The sequence below is a fragment of the Biomphalaria glabrata genome, chromosome 5 (genome assembly GCF_947242115.1).
Source record: "Biomphalaria glabrata chromosome 5, xgBioGlab47.1, whole genome shotgun sequence".
NCBI lineage: Eukaryota > Metazoa > Mollusca > Gastropoda > Planorbidae > Biomphalaria > Biomphalaria glabrata.
The window spans coordinates 51,384,729-51,410,857 of record NC_074715.1 but is presented as its reverse complement, the minus strand read 5'-3'; the positions used below and the strand labels follow the sequence as shown (position 1 = coordinate 51,410,857).

The 26,129-nt window shown below is 36.0% G+C and overlaps 1 protein-coding gene across 4 annotated transcripts in view; it reads right to left on the bottom strand.

The window, feature by feature from the left end:
* The window catches only part of LOC106050430 (centrosome and spindle pole associated protein 1-like), a 100,725-nt gene that overhangs the window by 58,142 nt on the left and 16,454 nt on the right, over positions 1-26,129 (bottom strand). The window contains exons 1-4 of one of the 4 annotated variants that reach the window (XM_056031054.1): positions 23,723-23,944; positions 16,645-16,741; positions 11,871-12,029; positions 1,539-1,706 (exon numbers count right to left, since the gene is read on the bottom strand). In XM_056031054.1, coding sequence (XP_055887029.1) covers positions 1,539-1,706; positions 11,871-12,029; positions 16,645-16,741; positions 23,723-23,753 — 455 coding nt within the window. In that variant the 5' untranslated portion in view covers positions 23,754-23,944. Of the gene's footprint in view, positions 1-1,538; positions 1,707-11,870; positions 12,030-14,722; positions 14,859-16,644; positions 16,742-23,722; positions 23,946-26,129 lie in introns of those variants that run through there. The other 3 variants (XM_056031055.1, XM_056031057.1, XM_056031056.1) reach the window with 3 other exon arrangements.

The following is a 26,129-nucleotide window of genomic DNA, read 5'->3' as shown; positions in this document are numbered from 1 at the left end:
TTGGCATCGTCAATTAGAAGAGAAAGAGTTACAAAAGTAGAAAAGAAATAAAAGAGATATTAAAGGGCAATAGATCATTACTGTCCTCAATTAACGATTCCCATTCCCCATTTCATACTTTCTAAAATCCTTGTACTGTTATGACGTGATCAGGATTTAGTTATTTGTTTCGGGAGTAGGGTGAACGTTTTTACTTAGCGACGATGACGTAAAGTTGGTTTAAAAAGCAAAAACGCTCTAGGATTTGATACAGACATGACACTTTTCCTATCCCAGCAAGAATAAGAAGTAGTTTACGGACATAGCTGACATCGGACGATTCCCTTCTTGATCATTAAACATATTTGTTGGACCAACATCAGTGTCCACTACATATCTTGATTGTTTCGGCCTTTCGCCGGTGTTTGAAGGTTACCTCCAGTTTTATTTCATTGTTTGTATGTGATACGGCGGAAGAGCCACAACAGTACAAAAGAATGTAGAGTAATCTTTCTTACATATAAAAACTGCTTTAATTTGCTACTTCTTTCGGGTAAGAAGAGACGCTGGCAAGAAGAATCATAATATACGGCATTAGCAGGGCGAAGCATGCTTCCTGGTTTTCTAAAGCGTTTATAGTATGTGTTCCTCGAATTTAGATTCATATAATAACCCGTACACTTTGTACACTTTGTGGTGACATATAAAAGTGAGTAATTAGGGCTTGGCATAATGTCATGATGACATGTGATGAGGGAGTTTAACATAGTTAAAAACATTACTCGTTAGGACACATGCAAAATGTATCTGCGCACAGTTTGTGTTTATGTTAAACAGACATGATGTCAAATCTGTGCTTTGAATTGTAAAAATTTTCTATATTAGTAGACCGGCGGCGTAGCATACGCCGGTATTTTGCAGGGCCGGCCTTAGGCCACTGCAACCTATGCGACCGCAGTGTTAATCTAAAAATACTTTAATATGATCACAAATGACGTAAACATCCCAATTTCCAACTCTGCTTCCTATCCATCCCTTCCGGCTTCCACCTTTTTAATCCCACTTCAATTCAATTTCCAACTCTCTGCAGATCCATCCCTTCCGGCTTGCACCTTTTTTTTTTATCCCACTTCAATTCAATTTCCAAAATCCGCACCATTTTCATTCACACCATGCTGCGCTACGACCGTAACACAGAAATAAGAGAGTGATCTTTCCATTACTCCTTACTACTCTTTTAAACTTTTGAGGGAAGAAGAGAATTATATATATAGAAGATAGTTCAGAATATTTATTTTTTGAAAAAAAAAAAAACTATACAGCTACAAAATTTTTAGAAAGTTAAATGTTAATTTAGTGTGTTACGGAAGGAAAACGAAAGCTCGTCAACAATATTAAAAAACAAAACAAAAAAAACATACATATTTTTACAATAATATTAGTTTAAAAAAAAAATTATCAATATGTTCTATTTCTATTAAAAACAAAAGAATGAGTAAATTAATATTTTAGTTTAGAAAAGGAATGAAGAAAACCAAATAACTCAGAAGGAGACTCACAGGGGCTGATGAAGGAGGCCGACGGGGGAGTCCAAGTGGAGCTGCCAGTTGGTTATATGGAGCGGCTCCCCGTCCACCATGTGTGTCATGCGGGGCGACCGCCCGAGGCTGACCGGAGCGTCCACTACATCCACCTGTGAGTAGCCAGCAGGTCCTGACGGGGGCACCCTGTGTAACACGTAATCAGAAAAAAAGGGGTGGAAAAGTAATCAAAACCTTTTCAATGACACAAAGAAAGACAAAGCACTAGCTATAAAATCACTTGACAGGCTTTACCAATATTAAAATCAGAGGTTCTCAAACTTTTTTGACCCATGGAGCCCTTTATGTAGAAAAACTTTCACACGGACGCCTAAGTAAAAAAGTTACATAAGTAACACATAAATAAAATAAATAAAAAAAAAACATGTTGTTGAAGGAATGTTTATTGAAATTATAACTTTTGTTTAAAATACAATTGTAAACAAATTAATGATTTAGATGACAATGATGAGATTTTATGAGTGCTTTTAACGAGGACGGATTTCGAATCGGTTTCTTTTGTTATTGATGAGGATTTTCACGGCAATCTTGACCTGTATGGTGACATGTATGCACTACGCAAAACTGCAGGGTTTCTGTCCAGGGCTTTTGCAAGAGAGGATTTGAGCCTCTCAAGCCGTCACTAATGGAGTTTGATGATGATGATGATGATGATGATCACGGCAATGAATCCACGTTATACCAAATGTGTAAGCAGTCAACAACTTCTTTACAATGACCCTTAACGAAGGATATAACTTTGGAATATGTTTTTGTAACCAGAATCTGTGGTCTGAAGCATGGATTCTTCCTTTGTGGATATTTCAATAAGTTGTTCCAGTAATTGTGTGAATTCATCTGTGACTGGGATCTGAGTTTGTTCACAAGCAAAAAGGTTCAACACCCAGTCGAAATATCCGAAGAATGTCTTTCAAATCTTTGGTTTAGGTCGTCTTAGAATAGTTCGTAATTAACAAATTAATCAAAAGTGAGAGGCGAGTTAATTATTATTCAAATTATCCGATTGGATAAAATAACTTTTAATTTGAATTATATACAATTTTTACTTTCTGAAGGACTTGTTAGGGACTACAGTTCAATAACCACTGATTGAAAACATTGAATGGTCTTCAAATCAAAACTTATAGCCCGAGGTTTACATTCGCCCAATCGATATCACACTACGTATGCCCATTAGAGAGATATTATGTTATCCCTTCGCCCAGATGTCTACAAGAGATTAGCAAATAGCGCACCTGAGCATTACTAAAGCATGAATGATGCGCTAGAAATACAAATCTTTAAAAAAAAATTGTTTCGTTAAAAATGTAGCAAAAAATGAAAGTTTTTATTTATCATCATGTAGCAGATGGAGGCTTATAATTTCTCAGTCTATATATTTCTTGTCATACTTGGTCACTGCAAGAAGTCTTATAAGTAAGTTTTGCATATTCAAGTTCTGCTTTAAAAGTGCAGCGAAGAATAAGAGGAACTATAATTATAGCTTTTATATAGCGCTATTTTCAAGCTTATAGCATGCTCAGAGCGCTAGGGTCCAATCTTATTTGTGGACCAGTGGAAGGGGGTATCTGGGAGAAGGTTTTCCGTGCTGCCTTAAGGCGCTCAGTAAGCACAACTCTGCCCGAGTCGGGTGTCGAACCTCGATCCCCCTTCATAGGTAGCCAAGCCAAGTGTACTTAGCCTCTCGACCACGCTTCCCACATATTCATGTAGCACACAATGTTCATCTATTTATTTATTCAACCCATTACTGAATACGAAGAAACGTTTTAGTTGAATGCGGTAATTGCCCCTGAAAGCCTGTTCAAAATATAAAGACATAAACCGAATGGAATTTTTTAAAAAAAGTTGGTGCTTGAAATTTGAATAACTATTATAGTCTAACCAGAATGTTCACTTTGGGGCCAATTAGGTAGTTGGATGTTGTTTTTTTTTGTTTTTTTCTGAGGATATGCATAAATTGTCAAATATCTTGGACAATCGTTGGAGCTGTTATTCCAAATACCGGCCCAATATCCACCTCGATCTTTTAATCCATAAAGAGTTTACAAGCCGTTAGGAGGCAGTAACAGAAGGGGAAAAAATAAATACCACGAGTTACTGAAATGAGTATGGCCTCCTTGGTGAAACATGTTAAGCATTACAAAAGTTGACATTACAATGTACAAGGGCATGGTGGCTAGGTGGTAAAGCATTTGGCTTCCAAACATCCAAACTGAGAGGTCCGGGGTTCGAATTTCGGATATTTAGGATGCCACTGATTTCATCCAGCTCTAATGGGTACGTGACATTTATTGGAGAAAGTAATGGGAAAGAAAAAAAGAATGTAATGGGAAAGTAAAAAGAATGTAATGGGAAAGTAAAAAGAATGTAATGGGAAAGTAAAAAGAATGTAATGGGAAAGTAAAAAGAATGTAATGGGAAAGTAAAAAGAATGTAATGGGAAAGTAAAAAGAATGTAATGGGAAAGTAAAAAGAATGTAATGGGAAAGTAAAACGAATGTAATGGGAAAGTAAAACGAATGTAATGGGAAAGTAAAACGAATGTAATGGGAAAGTAAAAAGAATGTAATGGGAAAGTAAAAAGAATGTAATGGGAAAGTAAAAAGAATGTAATGGGAAAGTAAAAAGAATGTAATGGGAAAGTAAAAAGAATGTAATGGGAAAGTAAAAAGAATGTAATGGGAAAGTAAAAAGAATGTAATGGGAAAGTAAAAAGAATGTAATGGGAAAGTAAAAAGAATGTAATGGGAAAGTAAAAAGAATGTAATGGGAAAGTAAAAAGAATGTAATGGGAAAGTAAAAAGAATGTAATGGGAAAGTAAAACGAATGTAATGGGAAAGTAAAACGAATGTAATGGGAAAGTAAAAAGAATGTAATGGGAAAGTAAAAAGAATGTAATGGGAAAGTAAAAAGAATGTAATGGGAAAGTAAAAAGAATGTAATGGGAAAGTAAAACGAATGTAATGGGAAAGTAAAAAGAATGTAATGGGAAAGTAAAACGAATGTAATGGGAAAGTAAAAAGAATGTAATGGGAAAGTAAAATGAATGTAATGGGAAAGTAAAAAGAATGTAATGGGAAAGTAAAACGAATGTAATGGGAAAGTAAAACGAATGTAATGGGAAAGTAAAACGAATGTAATGGGAAAGTAAAAAGAATGTAATGGGAAAGTAAAAAGAATGTAATGGGAAAGTAAAAAAGAATGTAATGGGAAAGTAAAAAGAATGTAATGGGAAAGTAAAAAAGAATGTAATGGGAAAGTAAAAAAGAATGTAAAGGGAAAGTAAAGACGGTTGATCGTAGTGATGGCCACATGACACCCTTTGTTAACCGTCGGCAATAGAAACAGATGATTTTTACTATAATGACATGTCCAGGTGAGACATCAATCTTGTCTTATTTTTAACATTATTATATACAATGGAGGCCTAGAGTTCTAAGAGTTATAGACCCAACTTTTATGACAATTAGAAAGAAGAGGAATGAATGAAAACAGATGTCATGCTCCTCTCTTTCTATGACCGACGGTTAACCAGGGTGTCACGTGGCCAGCACATCGTCAACCCACCTTTCCTTCTCCAACTTATGTTGAGATCGGTGGTCTCGGAGAGCAGCGTAATGCATCTCAGTCTTCACCTAGGACTCGAACTCAATACCACTCGGCCGCCACAATAACCATTAATATAAATTATTATAAATAAACACGACACTATTTTTTTTGTTTATGAGACTCTGAATCATTTTGACTTTGAAGATATCATTAAAACCTAGACACAATCTCGTAAGTGTAGTTCTGACACTATTTTTTATTCGTGGCTCAAATCAAGAATGCCGCCATATTTGGTTTATAATGCCGTTAACATATTGTTGTTGTTTAAAAACAACATTCCTTTCTTTCTAAAACCTATACCTTGTTTTAGTATGATGGTCCACAAATAAGTCAAGATCCCTTCACTTTTCCTGCTAGATTCTAAATTCTTAATTTTCTTGCAGTTTCTTCGGCTCTCCCATTGCGTAAACGCACGTCATTTTACCAATCCATCAGAGACAAAGTCAGGGCCCAAACGTAGGTAAGATACATTTTTCAACCTTTTTTTTTTTAACAAAAGGGGGTGGGGGGGATTATCTACACTTTGTGCTGACGTTTCGGCTGGCCAGATGAAACCACATCGCGGGCCGGATTTGCCCCGAGGGCCGTATTTTGAGCATCACTGATATAAATAAGCACAACACTTTTTTTTTTTAATGAGACTCTGGGTCATTTTGACTTTGAGGATATCATTAAAGTACTTTCATGAGCTAATATGGGAGTCACGTGCTCAAGCCATTCATCCAGATGTCGGTTGAAAAAAAAACCTAGACACAATTATAATTACGCGAAAATGATTCTAAACCGTATATTATCAGCTTTTCATCATATCTAGCCACGTATATAATCGACACAACCGAACAATATAATGCAATATAATATAATATAGATATAGGTACATAGTGAATGAGAGGATTAGAAAAAAAAAATCTTTTTGAACACAGCCAAAGAACTGATTGGCCTATGGTACAAATTGAAAAATAACAAGGTTACAAAGGCAGTTTCAGCAGACCAAGTGAATGGGAAGTTAGATGTGAACCTGGCCTAACTGATGACTTATAATGATTATCTAATTGATCTAATTGTTTTGTAAAGGGTCAATCTCTTATTCAAAGCCTCAAGAAACAAGACATTTCCTTAAAAAAATGCTTTCCCTTTAGTTTAGTGATCTATTTTGATGTCCATGCATGCAGTTAACGAGATAATATGAAAAACTACTAATTAATTGTTGTTTTAAATTATGTCCAACTTATATGCATACCGCATAGATTTTTTCTCTTTAAAAAAAAGTAAAGTTTTGAGAAGTTTTTTTTTGTGTGTAAATGTAGCAGTTGGTATAACAGAAATTATTTATCAAATCAAATGTAAATGTATTTATTTTTATGGCAAAAAATCTAAGACCATTTGCATTAATGTGTTAAAAATATATTATATGGTCGTCTCCCCTACAAAGAGTCTCCCACGTTTGTTACTATTAATAGTGAATAGTTGTAAAAGTGGTGTATTTGTTATGAAAAATGCTTTCATACGTGATTTAAAAAATTAGATTTTTCGCTTTCAGAAAAGAAAAAAGTAGCCGTTGCATTAGAACTTTGAATGATATATTATGATGTCGGATTTTCACTATCTTTTTTTTCACGAGATCTAAACGTGACGGACGGACGGATGGACAGACATTCCACACAAAACTAATAGCATCTTTTCCCCTTTCGAGGGCCGCTAATACAAAAATATAAATAAAAAACACGAAATATATTTATGTCATGCGGATTTTTAAACCAAAAGACGCAGAATAAGACCCAAATGAAATTTTAAACTCTTTCTCTCCGTAATTATTTTCCACGTTCCGATGGAATTTTTCATTTTCTCATTAGTATTTTTTCCCCTTGTTATGGTTAAGCTTGAATAACTTTCGCGTTTGTTACCAGAAAGTGTTTTATTTGGTATAGAGTTAAAGGGGAATGCATGCTCTTTTTATATAACACAAAGTCAAGTTTATAAAAATTTAACTTAATTTAATGAGGTCAAATCAACGATGGTATCGTCAATTAGGAGAAAAAGAGTTAATTGTGCTGAATGACGTTTTAATGCCCGGTAAACGCTGGGAAGACAGCTAGTAGCAATGTATAGTCTCGTGGGTCTTGTAAAACAAACAAAACATTAAGAAGAGAAAGGAAAGCTTTCAAAGACTAAAGGGAACTAATTCAAGTTTCAGAATCTCCAATGGCTGCCCAGATGTTAATATGTAAAGTAAAGTAAAGTTCCCCTTTCAGACCTTGTGGACTATAGGGCAGATGATGTAAAGGTCATCTGTTTCTGTGGCCTACGGTTAACGAGGGTGTCATGTGGCCAGCACAATGACCAACCGCCTTTACTTTTCCCTAACTAATGTCAGCTACCCATTAGAGCTGGGTGGACTCAGAGGCGCCCGAAGATCCCGAAATTAAAAATCACAGTCTTCACCAGGATTCGGACCGCGGTCCCCGGTTAGGAAGCCAAGCGCTTTACCGCTCAGCCACCGCGCCTCCAGATGTTAATACGGACTGGGAACAAAATAGACATGTAAAGGCAATGTACTCACTCTCCAGAGCAATACTGTTTTTAATTTCAAACGCAATAAGGTAAATTGTATTACTATTCCTCTTTTCAGCTAGCACTCTTCGTGGGTGGGTCGACACGGATTACGACAACAGCTCTAACGATTTTTCTAGAAATTCTAGCTAATTGGCCACACAGTAAAAACTCTGGTTAGACCTTTATAATTTGTCATAATAGTTGTCATCTTGAAAGAAAAGTATCATTAATTCATTGACTTATTTGGCTAATTTTAAAATTGATTCATGTTTCATCTTTCCCATGAGTCTCATTCCAGCACGCATACACGCACAGCCCTGTGATTTTACCCTGAAACGATATGTCTGGAATTAATGAAAGGAGCTTATTTTCCATTAATTTCTACTTCTAAAAAACATTACTGAATAATTGTTTTTGGATTACTTTCTACTTCTACAAAACTTTACAAAAAAAAAAAAAAATATTTTTTTTTGATTACAGACATTTTACAAGAGAAACGTATTTAGTTGGTTAAAATATTTTTGCCCATAAAAGTCACAATTGGTCTGCAGTTTCATTTACAGATCATACAATTTTCTTTCTACTCATCGCTCGACACTAGATAGTTCTCACCTAGATTACATTCAAAAAGAAACATTGGCTTCCAATAAAATATTTAAGATTTCTCATTTATAATGATATCAGTTACGGACAGTTTATAACTTCGGGATAGTGAATCTATTTGGAAATATGATGTAATTTAGAATAGTGGCTCACTTGGTGTAAGTAATCCATTTTCGATAGTGAATCATTTTTTTTTTTTAATTGCTGTTCGGTGCTGCGTTTAGGCGCTCAGTAAACACAACTTTGTACGAGTCGGGATTCGAACTCAAGCCACCTTGGTAGGTGGCCAAGCCGTAGCCTAGCGATTTTGATCTCTCAGTCAGAGTTTGGAAGTAGCGAATCAATGGCAAATTGGGAATCAATTAAGGATTTCGAAACAATTTTAGTTCAATGATTCTTAAAGTTGTCTGTATAGACCCCCCCCCCAGGAGTCTACGAAAACGCCTAAGGGGTCTAGGAGACTAAAAAGTTTGGGAACAACTGACTTAGCTAGCTAGCTTTTGGATTGTCCTGGACTGGCTAGCTTCAAAAGTTACTTGAGGATTGAAGATTGCTACTTGCTAGCAAGTAAATGAATGTTGAATGGTGTAAGGTTGCAGAATGCGAACGTCGTGTAATGCTGGGTTCTTGCTTCCCGAAGAATTCTTGACACGTGACAAGACAAATACTTTGAACTGACTTAAGTCCGTTTCAGCAGGCAAATATAAAGTTTATTTTACTACAATAATAATAATACTGCACTCCTTGTTAGTGCTACAAGTCAAGAAGTAATAAACAATCCTATCCACATAACAGCGATATCAAAAATATCCATTACTTTAATTACAAATCACGTCCGCATCTCAGCGGGTAACACTGTGCAGAATTATAGATTAACTAATATACGTCTCAAAAAACCACTGGCAACAACTGCCAACAAGTTACTTTCTAACTGCAATTACTACAGACTTTTCTAAGTCGCTACTGTCCATTGCGGACTAAAATATTACTTGACCACCCGGTCCCAAGAATACCACTTGACTGACTTGACTTGACTGAACTCCAAGTCAACTTTATTCATTCTACTTCCTGTTTTCTACATCAGGAATTCCACGTGTCTTTACCCTCTTAAAATGACGTGAATATTAAGTCATGCCATGTCAACTGACACTGTGACATAGCACACACTTCCTCTAGGATGGCACAGAGAGGCAGCTGGCAAGGCTCGAAGGATAGACCCCGGAACGAAGTGCATGCCTATCTATGTTCCGTCTTACGAAGTATCTCGGTAATAAGATCACATACATGAACAGCAGCCACCAGGGACCAAGTTTTTTAAATGAGAGAAAGTAGCGAATTAAATGCTACGAAAAAAGGGACTGCGCCGACCAAGGCTCGAACCAGTGACCCTGGAAACGACAACACTGCTTAGCAACAACGCACTAAGCAAACCTAACCTCTAGACCATCGAAATGTCCAATAAAACATACTTTTGGTCCTTGGTCGGCGCAGTCCCTTATTTTGTCTGTTTTTAAGGAGATTTGCGTGAGTTTTCAGAAGATTTTAATAATTTCAGATTTTTATGACTTCTATTTTGCAATTTCTGGAGAATTCCAGGAACCCTTTAATAATACATTAAAATGGTTTAATTTCATAATTTACACATAGAACTCTCGCGGGGCCTATGAAAGTGAGGGGACAACTGCGGCCGCATAGGTTGCAGTGGCCTTAGACCGGCCCTGCAGACGTTACTTCAAAAAAGAAGATACTTACGTCCTAATCATTTCAAGTGTCAATCTAGTCATGCATGTTAATCAATCACTTAAACTCTGCCAAGTTGTTGGTTTTCCTGGCTGATTCAGGCAACCCATTCCATTCTCTAATGGCACTAAGAAAGAAGGAGCACTTGTACGAATTCGTTCTAGCGTATGGAATAAGAAATGTGCCTCTATGCTTGTGTCTTTCTGTGTATTTCATTTTTTTTCTTTTTTGTAAATTATAGTTGAGTGTTTTATGTATTATATCTACTTTACTTTTTATTCTTCTGTCCTGAAGTGTCACCAAGTTTAGTGATTTTACTAATCAAATTGGAATATTCGTTTGTTATAAATCTCGCTGGTCTATTTTGCATTTGTTCAGGTTTCGCCCATGAAGACTTTGCAAGTTAAGGTAGATTAAAAATTATGGCTATTTTATTCATGTCTTGCCCGGAAGTTACATAGAGACTTGAAATTGTTTAATGTTTATTTTTTACACCAACTAAAAACCGGTTCACATTGAGTCGTTGAAAACTGAATAATATAACTATTTAATTAACCCTTAAAGTGCTGAGCTGTTTTACAATGAGTGCATACGAAATGGAATTACAATTATGATGTTTAGAGGCTAAACTTCCACACGCGTTTTTAGGGTTAATGAAGCGATACTGTTGAGACAAAACAGCGAATTACAAACTCATCCAACATTTTTAAATCGAGTTTTCAAAAAAAAGTCCTTGTTGTTCTTGTACAAAGTGTCTCTAAATTTAGAAAAGAGGAATTCACTCCTCCTTAACGTAGAGTCCTGGGGTTATCCAGTTACTAGTTACTGTGACGTCTATAGACACAGTATGAAGGAAGTCGTTTTATGTAAAAAACTGGATTCTATAGGAAGCAGTGTGGCTTCAATAAAAAAAATAGGGTCATTATGTTGGAAGGCTAAAATCGAATGTAATTATCTATCTTCCTTTTTATCTGTGATCCACTTTCAGATTTAATAAAACAACATCAGAAAAATGTGTCGACCATGATAACCACAATATGATCTAGTAAAGAGAAAGCTAAGTTCTAGAACAGTGATGCCCAAAATACGGCCCGCGGGCCACATCTGGCCCGTGAGGTGGTTCCATCCGGCCCGCCGATATGTCGACACAAATTGTAGAAAATCACCATACAAAAAGAAAAAAAGTTGAAAAATGTATATTTACCTTCGTTAGGGCTTCAATCTTTCTCTGACGGATTGGTACCATGACCTTTAATATTTGTGCATTTATAAAATGGGACCCTGAATGTGGATTCTACCAGGAGAAGTGAACGAATTTTTATCAATGATAATAAACCAACATATTTGATTTGAAAAGAAAATGTGATGTGGCTGTTTTAAAAACAAACAATATATAAACAGATTATTAAAATAAAAATATGACGGTATTCTTGATTCGTTCAACTACGCCTAGAGATTGGAAGATAGATGGGAATATTCACCAAAAAGAGACAAGAAAATGAGTCAGTGGTGAAGCTAGATACAATATTGCTCACATTTTAAGTAGAGAAATGAAGCCTTTCTCTGAAGCTTAAAACAAGGTTAACTTCAAATATCCCATTAATTAAGTACTAGATTCACAGCCTTTTGTACTTTTTCGTTCATGTGGCCCGCGACACGAGTGTCGGAAATTAAAATTGGCCCGCAGGTCAAATGAGGTTGGGCATCACTGTTCTAGAACAATCATTGCGATCTGAATATCTGTAGGCTTTACATACGTAGATTGATAAACGTATACTCACTTGCCGTAAAGGAAGAGGGTATGGTAAGGCTTGACCCTGGAGTCGCGGTCAGTTCGGTCCGTCATAAAACCTGGTCCTCCCAAAGGCCTGAGTCTGTCTGGTCTTTTTTCAGGGTCCAACCATCCTGAAGCATTCACATTCATATCTTGATATCTCTCTCTGAGGATTGTAAAAGCATTGAAATCTGGCATATGTTTTAGTGTGTTCAAAAACAATAAATAACTAGATATGCCAGGTAAACTCTAAGGTAGTGTTAGATGTTTTGGTGCACTCAACAAAATAGCATTCAGATTTGCCAACCAGATAAAATTTAATGTAATATGAGAAATTCGTAACAAGAAAAGCACATAATAAGAAAAAAAAATTGTTTCTAACAGTGCCGGATTTTAGTAAGTAGAATTATTATATTATATTGAAATGTATATATATATATATATATATATATATATATATATATATATTGTGTTTAATATAACATATAACACATATTTTAAATTTAAAGGCCCCTGTAAACTTGAAGCCCTAGGTAGTTTAAGAGAGTTTTGCTTTCGTAAATTCGGCCTGTTTATATGCATCTCATATTTCTAACAAATCAGATTGGTAATAACAATTTTCAATGTACATTTATATCGATCTAAAGACATTATCCATTTTATTTATTTTCATTCATACAAAAACTTGTAATCAACTGCTCATAATGCCTATGATATCAGTAATTATTAATTACTACTGATGTCAGAATGGCTGTAAAGACATTAACAACATGTAATTACGTATGCAACTTCTGTAAATTACTGACCCCTAAGTAAACATTAATATGACATACATTTTTAAAAGGATATTTTAAAAAATTGAAAAGGTTAAATTTAAATCAAAGATTGCGTATCTATCCGTATAAATGAAAATGTAATGAAAAGATTGAATCGATGCAAAGTATTCCCTACATAGACATGCTAATGAGACTGCAATGAGCTAATAAGCAAAAAACAAATTTAGTTACAAAAATTATTATTATTATTATAGCTTTTATATAGCGCTACTTGCATGCTTATAGCATGCTCAGAGCGCTTTGGTCCAATCTCATTTGTGTGGACCAGTGAGGGGGGGGGGGGAGTGAGGGGGTATCTAGGAGTTGGTTTTCCGTGCTGCCTATAGGCGCTCAGTAAACACAACTCTGCCCGAGTCGTTTGTCGAACCTCGAGCCCCCTTCTAGGTAGCCAAGACAAGCCATGCTCAATCGACCTTGCACTTAGTTGTACCTAGTTTAGGATTCAACTTTATACAATATTGAAATAATTTAAAGTTCGTGTTTCTCAAAACGCATAATTAGGTCATCACCTTTTTCTTAATGAAAAAAAAAAAAAACATTCGCACCCACTACGCCAGCTGACGTCTGGAGAAGTGTTCTAAACTCCCACAGTACACAATGGTGTAAAATATACATTTTAGTTTTCTATAGCTATAATGTTTTGTTTGGTGTCATTCATAAATTGTAAGAAACATTTCCTTATGAAAAATAAAGATTAGCATCATTACTATTATTATTATTATTATTATGTTAGAAAGAACCAGTATTCATTCTCTGGCGCTGCCAGGGTCGAGTTTCGCTAAAGAGAAACAAAGTTCATCGTAGTCCCTTTAACAGTTTCCACCGAGGAATTCTCTGGTGATGTGGCAGGTCTGCAGAAGTACCACCCTCTGACAGGCAACGAGAATGTTCCTAGGAATGCCAAGGGCCTTAAATGTATCTGTGAGGTCAGTTAGGGAGTGTCTCTCCAAAATAGGGCTCCACAGCTACATGAGGAAGTGTGCTCTGAGATGAACCAGAGTCGTTCTACGACTGAAGGAGACCAATGATGAGGTAAGTTGTTATTATCCCCTCGGTTGATATAACAATGGGGTATATTGTTGTTTTAGAAAATTTCCATAAACGCTTAATCTCCAAGCCAAGGTTCCCATATTTTCGTTGTTTCTCCAGCTCAGTTTTTCTTAAGTTATGAGATAGTGGTACGGCGATGTCAATAATGGTAGCGGCATTTTCTTTTTTTATTGATGAGCAGGGCGATTAAAGTCTACCGTTTTGTCAGTCAAAATAGGTATATCCCAGTACAGTAGATGTGCATATGGATTATCACCATTACGTTTAGTTTTCAGTATTAAATTCTTCATTATCTTTACAGCAGCTTCAGCCTTCCCATTATTATTATTTATTATTAATATTATTATATTGACTGTCCAAGAGAAATCGGTCTGCACCTGCATTCAGTATCGCCTGACAAGAAACCATAGAACATAGACCAAAGACGTTGTTTGGTCTGTCAGTGTCTCCTGCTCTCGACTCTGGTATCTAAGCCCTATTCGGTTTAAACTTAACCAATGGACTGTTTACCGGTTCGACATTTCCTGAACTGAAGTGTCAAATCTTTCTAGACATATTTAAATGTAGGTCATAGTTGAAACAAGTCCAGTATTTATAACATCGGGCCATGAAGACTGCAGTAGTATCTTCTAGTATCTCAAGCATTATGTGATAATGTCTCTTTTGTATCCCCCCTCTCTCTCTATCTATCTGTCTGTCTGTCTGCCTGCCTATCTATCTACACTCTCTGTCTGTCTGTCTGCCTATCTATCTACACTCTCTGTCTGTCTGTCTGTCTATCTGTCTATCTTTCTATCTGCACTGCCTGTCTGTCTGTCTGTCTGTCTGTCTGTCTGTCTATCTATCTATCTACCTACCTACCTACCTACCTACCTACCTACCTACTACCTACCTACCTACCTACCTACCTACCTACCTACCTACCTATCTATCTATCTATCTATCTATCTATCTATCTATCTAATATATTTACCTATCTAATCTTCACATTCAAAGAAGGTGGATGGTTGATTCTAGGTTTAAAGTAATTGGCTCTACTAAAAATATCCATTTTAGCACTTTCAAAAAGTTGCCACCAGGTAATATTATAACGGAAAATTTAAATCACAAACACAGTTCCCAATACGACTCTGTTACAGTAACAAAATAAGAGAAGAGAATACTGACTAAACACAGATAGTAACAAGCATGTAAACACATTCAACGTTAGAACAGGGAAGGCCACTCTGTGATTACAGTTTAAAACACACAACAACAGATACTGGATATAAGTTGAGGACACAAAGGTAATCGATCGGTATGCAAGCAGCACGACACCATCGCTAACCGTCGGCCATAGAAACAGTTGCCCCCCATTGAGCTTAAGGTCCGAAAGGGATACCTTTTGCTGTTTTAATATTTGACATTACCGACAATAAATAGCCAACATTGGACCAAAGGTGAAGGTATATGAATAACTAGCAAAATAGAAAAAATACCTCTTGAAAAACAAAGCTTATCGAATGAGAATAATCACAAAATCATCGCCATGAATACTAATTCTGCATTAATAAGCTCCTTTATTCTACATAAAAGAAAATTATTTTAATTACCACTAATGGATTAACTTAACTCCGCCTGGGTACACCTTATAGGGGTATCTTGCCGGTCCCAAGCCCTGGTAAAGGAGGAGGGGTGATCGTAAGGCTAGCAACCTGACATCGCTAAACTATTGCTACAGAAACCGGAAACACACCAAACCAACTAGAACTAGTTCAGGAAGATTTCTCTGTGGAAGAGTCTATGACGTGTATTAGTGAGAGCCCTCTGGAAATTAGCACACCGAAGCTGAGGGTACTGGAATGACATGGGAGCAAATGAAGAAAGATGTTCAGAACCAAGTTCGGTGGAGAGGTGTGGTTATGGCCCTTTGCTCACCTGGGAATACACAGGATTAAGTTAAGTCAATGGATTAACTTAATGATGAATATTTATTGAATCATGCGTTGTCAAAAAATATGAATAATTACGTAAAATTTAAACTTGATCTGAGAAAGGGAAGTGGAAATAACTCCACATATACAACCACATCTCTCAGAAAGTAGCATTTATTTCTCTTCTTTGATATCAGACAATATAATTGATTTCCGATAATTAATGAACTATCTGGTTAATTTTATTATTATAGCTTTTATATAGCGCTACTTTCATGCTTATAGCATGCTCAGAGCGCTTTGGTCCAATCTCATTTGTGAACCAGTGGGGGGAGGGGGTATCTAGGAGTTGGTTTTCCGTGCTGCCTTTAGGTGCTCAGTAAACGCAACTCAGCCCGAGTCGGGTGTCGAACCTCGAGCCCAGTCTAGGTAGCCAAGACAAGCCAAGTTCAAGCGCACTTAGCCTCTCGACCACGCTTCCCACATATATTCTTGTTTTGCTGGGTACAACAAATACTTTTATATGGTTTCAATTTGATCCATCAATGGGTGTTGGGGAAATAACGAGTCATAACTTTGTGCCAGACAGACAGACTGACAGACAGACAGACAGGGTAATCTTTGTAACAAAAAAAAAAGAGAGAGAGAGAGATATTATTGAACAAGAAATGATTAAAATAAAGAAACAACTAGTTATTAAAAGACGAGCAATAAAGAAATATTTTTAAGAAAAGAATGAAAGAAATTATCATAAACAGAAGAAAGTAATTAAAAGGCCAAAGCAAAAGTAGAAATGAATAATTGTGTGAAACAAAGAAAAACTAATGAGTATCTAGAACAAAAGAAATAAAAAATTGATTATTTATCAAAAAGTGCAACAATTAATAAAAATAGATTAAAAAAAAAGAACTTTGCACTAACAAATAAAAAAATGACTTTGAGAAATGTGAAAAGGAAGATTAAGGTCTATGCGTGAGCTGACCTGAGTTTCGCTGCTTCATTTTCTCTCATCTGCAGCTGCAAGTCTTTTGCGTACGCCACTTGCCGCCTCTTTTTGGCGCTTGTTCTGTCCTCTTCCCCTGAGAATATTAAGTTATATATATTAATACAAGCGTTTCAGAAGAAACAAAAAAGGATGCAAAGATGGTTTGTTTAAAAACAGGTACAGACTTAAGAGTCAGTCCCCCAAGGTGTTCCTCTCATGGAGTCAAAAGGGCAGGTTTCAATATTCTCAACATAATTTAGAAGCTTTGAGCTACACACTATCAACCCAGGCAGCAGGTAGTCACTAATTTAGAGAAGCGTTTACACTTTACATAAACGTTATCAAAATATATAAACGGTATATAATGCATAGTATTGTGTATTAATGTATTCAGTTATGCTTTTTTTTTTGTTTACTATTAGTAGTGTCTAATTGTTAAAATAGTTTATTTATTTAAAAAAATCATACTTTAGATTTACAAATTAAAGACCACTTAAAACTAATGAAGCTTTTGATGGCCGCTACAATGAATTATTTGTAAAAAAAAAGTAAAATGTTTTACATGTTTCGGATGTTCCTTCATAGTTGAAGATAGTTTACTTCCTAGTCCAAACCTCCCGCAGGACGACGGGGGATGGGAGCGGGCAGGGTTTGAGCCCTCGACCGTAGATAAATCCGAACGACAGTACAGCGCGCAAACCGCACGACCAGGCAGCCATTTATTTGATCCTATTGAGGTGAAATTTTGTACATAGCTCATTCTACGTGTAAATCTGTTCTATAACATTTCGCAAGATTGGTTCTTCATTTCTAGTTACAGTATATATCCGAATATCCATAACGGTAATGGTCGAGCTAAATATTTATAGTTTATAATTTTACACAGACGAGAAATCCAAGCGACTGGGGTATTGATATAGACCAGTGATGCTCAACCTTATTCGGTCGGTGGGCCATTTTAATTTTCGACAGTCGTGTCGCGGGCCACGTCAACAAACAAACAAAATTAAAAAAAAAAAGAAAATAGACGATAAACCATTTTTATTAGAAACCATTGAATCTAATACTTACATTGATTCAGGAAAGTTTATCTTAAACCAACTTTTAAATATCCGCCTGCATATATAAGACGCCGAGTTGGAGCCCTGAATGTAGAAATCGTCCGTAAGACGATTACGTAATATGGGTGTCACCCGATTCATCACTGAAAAAGTTGGTTCTCACAAATAAATACTTATTGTTATCATCGATAACGCTTGTTTTCAGAGATTGAGAAATGTTTCTGCAAGCAACACAGAGTAGATATACAGGATCTGAATCACTTGAAATTTGTCATGCAGTGATGTTTAGTTTCGTAAGTCAATGAGTTTCAGTTTCAACTCTCTCTGGGCACTTGAAACATTTGGCGCAGATGAATTTTCGAAACCAAGAACTTTGTTCAATCTGAACACGATCATCCTCACATGCTCCAGACTGAACACCTTGCCACATAGATTTAGTTAATGAGTAATTCAATTAAGCTACAGGAGCCCGGTTCAATTTGACTCTACAACCTTTCTAATGACTCTTACTGTCAACTAGTTGCACCTTCAGTAGTCACTCCCACTAATTTCTCCCAAGCAAAAGAAAGATCCTCTGTAATGGTTGAAACTTCTTTGACAGGACTTTGCTAGTGGTGGTCCCATGCATGCTCCTCATAGCTACTAACTTCTTTGATTTCAAAACTGATGTTGTTACCGCGAATTAATACAAAGATTTTGAGGTGTATCAGATATATTGGTAGTTTCGTCGGCGGCAATAGAAAACATTTCGAAATCTGGTTTATCTGTTACACTTGGACGGAGGGAGATATCTACCCATATCTTTTTCTCGCCTTGTAATGTCAAGAGAAAGGTTGACAACGTCGACAGGATTATTCTTTTCAGAACACAGTTCTTCTATCTGTACTAGCAAACACTTTTTTTATGCATTCGCGTGGGAAAATGGTTATGGAACGTGATTATCCTAATCAACCTTCCTTTCTAGGGGATATCTCAAACCGAAAATGTCAATTATGTGTTTGTTTTTCCATAGTTGTCTATATCCTTTAACCCTTAAAGTGCTGAACTGTTTTATAATGAGTGCATACACAATTGTCTATATCCTTTAACCCTTAAAGTGCTGAACTGTTTTATAATGAGTGCATACACAATTGTCTATATCCTTTAACCCTTAAAGTGCTGAACTGTTTTATAATGAGTGCATACACAATTGTCTATATCCTTTAACCCTTAAAGTGCTGAACTGTTTTATAATGAGTGCATACACAATTGTCTATATCCTTTAACCCTTAAAGTGCTGAACTGTTTTATAATGAGTGCATACACAATTGTCTATATCCTTTAACCCTTAAAGTGCTGAACTGTTTTATAATGAGTGCATACACAATTGTCTATATCCTTTAACCCTTAAAGTGCTGAACTGTTTTATAATGAGTGCATACACAATTGTCTATATCCTTTAACCCTTAAAGTGCTGAACTGTTTTATAATGAGTGCATACACAATTGTCTATATCCTTTAACCCTTAAAGTGCTGAACTGTTTTATAATGAGTGCATACACAATTGTCTATATCCTTTAACCCTTAAAGTGCTGAACTGTTTTATAATGAGTGCATACACAATTGTCTATATCCTTTAACCCTTAAAGTGCTGAACTGTTTTATAATGAGTGAATACACAATTGTCTATATCCTTTAACCCTTAAAGTGCTGAACTGTTTTATAATGAGTGCATACACAATTGTCTATATCCTTTAACCCTTAAAGTGCTGAACTGTTTTATAATGAGTGCATACACAATTGTCTATATCCTTTAACCCTTAAAGTGCTGAACTGTTTTATAATGAGTGCATACACAATTGTCTATATCCTTTAACCCTTAAAGTGCTGAACTGTTTTATAATGAGTGCATACACAATTGTCTATATCCTTTAACCCTTAAAGTGCTGAACTGTTTTATAATGAGTGCATACACAATTGTCTATATCCTTTAACCCTTAAAGTGCTGAACTGTTTTATAATGAGTGCATACACAATTGTCTATATCCTTTAACCCTTAAAGTGCTGAACTGTTTTATAATGAGTGCATACACAATTGTCTATATCCTTTAACCCTTAAAGTGCTGAACTGTTTTATAATGAGTGCATACACAATTGTCTATATCCTTTAACCCTTAAAGTGCTGAACTGTTTTATAATGAGTGCATACACAATTGTCTATATCCTTTAAGCCTTAAAGTGCTGAACTGTTTTATAATGAGTGCAAACACAATTCTGATGTTAGGAAGCTATGTGATCACATGCGTTTTAATATTTAAAAGAGCCACTCTTTTATAAAACAAACTATGGTGGCTTATTATTGGTACCAAATCCATTTACCCTAACATAGAGAAAGATATTTTTTTCTAACTTTTTCTTCTACGAGAGGGGATTTTCTACACTTTTTGACAACGTTTTGGCGGGCCAGATGGGGCCACGTCGCGGGCCGTATTTTTTGGCATCACTGATATAGACGTATACATTACTTATCTCCCCTGACTCTAAAAAAAAGAAAAAAGTTAACATAAAAAGTAATATTATATATTTTAATATGTCCATTTATTTCATTTTATTTAGTTTTCGTACTCGCTTAAATTAAACTTTTTGTTGATGTTATGATCGATTGCTAATGCATTTAGAACACGAGACAAGATTTTCTCTCTCTATATATATATATATTCAAACAGACAGAGCGAGTTGATAGAAGCTTTGTAGAAGAAAAAAAATATGATATTTCTACAATTCATTGTATATATATTTTTAACGTAAAATATAAAATCGTTAAGTCTGTAAAGAAAAATAAAAAAGGTACGTATAAAAAAAAAATGCACAAACATTGTTTCCCCTTTGTGACGTCAACACATTAATTACCGTACGTCAGAAAGACAAAAAGATTTCATATCACCTGGACCAACTGGTCATTAAAAATGTATCTCTAAGAACACGAGCCCTGGTATAAGCTACAGATCTACGGTCGACGATTATGACAGGGAACTATTTTGTCTTAGAGACATTATGTAGAGAACACCGGAAGTTTGAAATCTTTGCTTATAAAAAGGGAAAGCTCTTATTTCATAGTTTTTAGAAATTAAAACGAGTCGAAATTATTCCGAATAGACATTCATCGTTAGAAACTGATTTAATGACATTAGACTTAATCGACACACTAACACAACTGAAACAAAGTTACAAGGAGAGTTTGTGTTGAACAACAAACTCAGAAGCGGCCCCTGAAATGGTCTACCCAGACAGGGAAAAAGACAAGTTTAAATTAGTTAAAAACTCAAAAACAAAGATATACTGATGGAAAGTGAACGACTGCATAGAAAATACAATAACATGCATATATATCAGGGGTTCTCAACCTGTGGGTCGCGACTCCCTCTGGGGTCGATTGATGATTTGCCAGGGGTCGCCAAAGACCATCGAAAAAATGGATTGTTTTTGTCTATTCTTCTATTGCTGTGTGTATTTGCGGGGGGGGGGGGGGGGGTCGCGGCAGAGTTGGGGATTGTAAAAAGGGGTCGCCAAGCATAAAAGGTTGAGAACCGCTGATATATATGAACCTGCGGGAAAAAAGTGAAACAAATCACGTTTTGGCCACGAGGCCTTCATCAGCTACGAAACAAACAAAAAAAGACAAACAATTAACACAAAACAGTCTTAAGTTAACTGACATATGTCTATTGAGGCTGAAAAGAAATGAGCTACGCTGGTATAAAAGCGCTGGAAATAGGAAAAAAAAAAGGGGGGGGTGATGTCTGGCAAAGATGAATGGCAAAAAGCGTGTAATGCGAGTCCATCTCATTTCAAATAAAAGTGTGTTGGTTGTTGATCCCGTCAGGTTGGAGGGTGCCTGACATGTAAATAAGATTGTTTTCGATCTGCAGACGAGTGTTTTGGTCATTGCATTCACGGATCGAAAACAATTTTATTTACATGTCAGGCACCCTCCAGGCCTCTTTATAGTATTTTCAGTTTGCTTATCATGAATATCAAAAGATTTGAACCCAATCTCCGCCAATACAAAAAGAAAGTGCTATTGATAATATTGTAATTTTTGGCCGACTGAGTACATAATACCTGTTATGACATGATTAGGATTTAGTTATTTGTTTCGGGAATAAGGAGAAAGTTTTACTTAGCGGCAAGTGACGTGACAGATCTTTAAAAAACAAGAACGCTCTAAGTGATGCTACAAAGAAGACGCTTTGTGTGGAGCAGTAGAAATAATAAATAATAGATATACGGCTTTACTGAAAGACATTGGATGGATCCCTTCTTAAGTATTAAACTAGTTATGATTGTTTGATACTAGCGTCGACTACTTATATTGATTGTTTGGCATTTCGCAGGTGTTACTGATTTAGTTGAAGGTTACCTCATGATCATTGTATTGATTACATTCGACACCGCGGAAGAGCCATAACATACCCCAGGATACGAACATTTACACATATCATTAAACTACTATTACATTGTTGATATCCATTTGTATTCAATGAACTAATTAATGGCAGGATAAAGTTTAGTGTGAGACTGGTCTAACTGATCTAAAATCATTACCTAATTGATGTTTTTGTAAAGGGCTAATCTTTCATTCAAGGCCTTAAGAAATAAACTTTTTCACAGTAATTACATGTTCTTGGTTAGCTCCATTGTGATGTGTGATGTGTAATGGGAAACTAGGCTTATTTATTGTAGTTTAATATTACGTTCGATTTATATAAGCACTAAATTTATTATTTCTCTTTTAAAATAAAAGCAAACAACTTATTTAAAACAATAGCAGGTTTTATAACAGAAAACAATTAAGTAATAGAATTTTTCATCATAACATTATTTAAGAGAAACATTAAGCTTTTAAATACACACAGCACGATTGTGGAGGCGCTGTGGCTGAGTGGTAAGCGCTTGGCTTCCGAATTGTAGGTTCAGGGTTCGAACCCTGGTGAAGACTGGGATTTTCACTTTGGGGATCCTTCGAGCGCCTAACTAGCTCTAATGGGTACCAGACATTTTTTGGGGAAAGGTAAAGGCATTTGGTCGTTGTGCTCGCCACGTGAAACCTTTGGTAACCGTGGGCCACAGAAACAGATGGCCTTTACCTACTGGAGTCCATAACTAAGCCAAGTTCGGTCCCATTAGCAAGGTCGGCTTAGGCATTAGTAAACTAGGCAGCTGCCTAGGGCTTCCGATTGATGAGGGTCCGGCACCTGACTGTAAGAATAGTGACCAGATCTCAAAAACCCAGCAGACCTCTATGGCTCTAAGTCTCTACTTTGTTTCATTGTTTATCCACAAATGTTTATCTCTACTTGTTAGACTACAGATGTTACAAGACCATTGTTTTTTCCTTTTGGTGAAATGTCAAAACGTTTTTTCTAGTCACGTGATCACGAATCGTCTATGAAGCACATTCTTTCTATCGGCACTTGGATTGAGCTGAAAAATCAGTCTAGGGCTATCAATTACCTAGAGCCGGCTTTGCTATTGGAATCAACGATTTTGTGAGTTGATGTGACCAAGGACACCCCAGAAGTGTACATATTACTTAAGCTCAAAAGTCGTTAGACACCAACTTCATTAATTTTACTAGCCTACAGCGATCGTGTAGCCTTTTTATAGACTATATCATTTAATGATAGATACTATCCATTAGTCACTATGGATTTATTCTACATATTTGTAAATACATTTCTGTGTATTTATTAAATCTTTATTTCTTAAGTATGCACATACATATTAACCATAATAATAGCTCACGTTGCAAGGGAAGGCACTTGAAGCCATATAGATTAATTCTAAAATAATCAACCTTCAGGTTTGTATATACGTATTGATGTATTTAATAAATATTGATTTCTTAATTATGCACATACATTTCAGCTATAATAATAACTCATGTTTCAAGGAAAGCAATTGAAGCCTTGATGGTTCATTCTATAATTAGCAACATTGAATTACAGCAGTGCTAAAAGGGAAAATATATTTACCTGAAAAGTGAAGACCCTCTGACAACATCATTTTCAAAAACTATTAGGAATCTAATCCAAATAAAAAACTACATTTTGGGCATATGTTTAATCCACATATTCATTTTGTTTTATACTAGTGATTTAAAGCACGTGTGGCTTGATCAAGCAAAGCCGTATTATTATCTAGAGATATCGACATATAAGCAACATTGACCTCTCTATGGCTACATGAAGGGCACTCTGGGTAGGACTCCTGTCATTTAGGAAACGAAGCACTTTTAAGAGTCTATTCACTCCGCAATCAGATCAATCTAAAACCAGTAAGAATATCGGTGTGAAGAGGGGGAGTGGTGGTAGCGCAGATTAAAAGAACAACAAAACAGTTTTTTATTTGGTGTAAGGAAGGGGGTGGTCTCTGTTGACGCGGACTACACCTGTGTGGGGGGAGGGGGGGAAGGGGGCGCAGGTAGGAGAAAGTCATTCAGCAGTGTGAATGGGTGAAGATAGGTGTGTGTACTAAAATGGAAAGGTGATTTCTCATGCGTATCGATCGATATGAAATTTCAATGTAAGTCCAGGACGGCGAATTCAAAATCGATACCTGACTGCTTACCTGTCTTAGCCTTGCACTCATACAGTTATACACAGACTGAAACACAGACACAGACCGCCTACTCTAGAACAGCATAGATAAACACACACACACACACAAATATATTACACTCACACATCTATTAACTATGGGAGGAATCTTACCCAACAAACTTTTTTGAGAACCAGACCCGTTTTTTTTTCCTATTGGAAGACAACTAGTTTGACATATGACCTTTGACCTTATTTTTTGCGGTTATTTAAACAAGCTAAATAAAGCAAATATTCAAACACAAAAACGTTTGCACACCTACTTTAGCGTATTTTTAACCGGCTTTATTTTGTACCGCTATTTATAAGCATATTTATTAGCGTTATTTATTAGCGATGTCCTTGTGAACGCCGGTATGGACAGTAGAGACGGACTTATTATAGTCCGACAGTTACGCTGGGCACGGCACGCATCCCGTATCTCCCGCAGCTTTGACAATTCCTGCTTCAAGGTCCTAATACAAAAAAAAACTTGTGAATGGCCTTGATAGCACAGATGATTCAATGGTTTCCATTATAAATATTCAACGGATATATTCTAGATAGATCTATTAAATTACAAGATGGTTATTAAATAATAAGAATGATGTAGGCCTCGTTAGTTTCAATTAGCCTCATTGCTTCCTATAATTATTCAGTTTTACTTTTTCTCTCTTTCTCTTTCTCTCTTTAGTTTCTCTTTTTCTTCCAGTCTTTTTCTCTCTCTCTCTCAAATTCTCTCAATCTCAATACTTCTCTTTTTTTTCTTTCTCTATATCTCTTTCTTTTTTTGTTCTTTCTTAATCTCTCTCTCTATCTCTTCAAATCTCTCTCGTTCTCTCTCTCAATCTTTTTTTTTGTCTTTTTCCTCTTAATTTCTCTCTCTCTCTCTCTCTAGATCTCTTTTTTTCTCTCTCTCTCTCTCAATCTATTTCTCTCTCTCTCTCTCTCTTTCAATCTCACTCTCTAAATCTCTTTTTCTCTCTCTCAATCTCTTTCTCTCTCTCTCCTTTAATTTAGATGCGGCCCATGACTTGAGTTTCGGAAATATTTATTTAAATCCGACAGTTGCTTAGTAAAAATGTTTATCTTGTCTTACAACTAAAGGGCTGTTTTCTTAAGTCTTCGCTGCCAAATATGCTCAAAAATTAAAATATAACTTTGAAAATGCTTCGATAGCTCGATAGCAAGACCAAAGAACAAAAAAAATATATTAAAAAAACAACAAAGCTTATATTAAACGTATTTCTTATCAATTTGTTTGAATCAGTATTGAAATTTGTAAAAGATTTAGACGAACAATGAAAAAGCATTTGTCAAAAATTTTGAAAGGCGTGAATTCGAAGTCATGACTCAAGCCTTCTCAAGATTCTCAAGCCAACATGTTAACCACTCTGCTAGTGGAGAGATTATGACCACGGAGAATGTACAGTCTTATCTTATATAATACAGACGTTACTTCAAAAAAAGAAGATGATTACGTCCCACGCGTCATGCATTTAGTCATGCATATTAACCATTGACTTAAATTCTGCCAAGTCACTGGTTTTCCTGGCTAGCTCAGGCAACCCATTCCATGCACTAATAGCACTAGGGAAGAAGAAGCATTTGTACAAATTTGTCCTAGCATATGGGACAGTCGTCTATTGTTTCAATAGTCTCATCCTTGTTTACATGTTGTGTTCACTAAGACTCAGACGACAACCTATAAAGGGTGCTAATTCAGTTTATACCACCACTTCAGTCAAGTAAAAATTCTTTCCCTTGATCGAGATACCATAGAAAATATTTTTTTTACCAATAG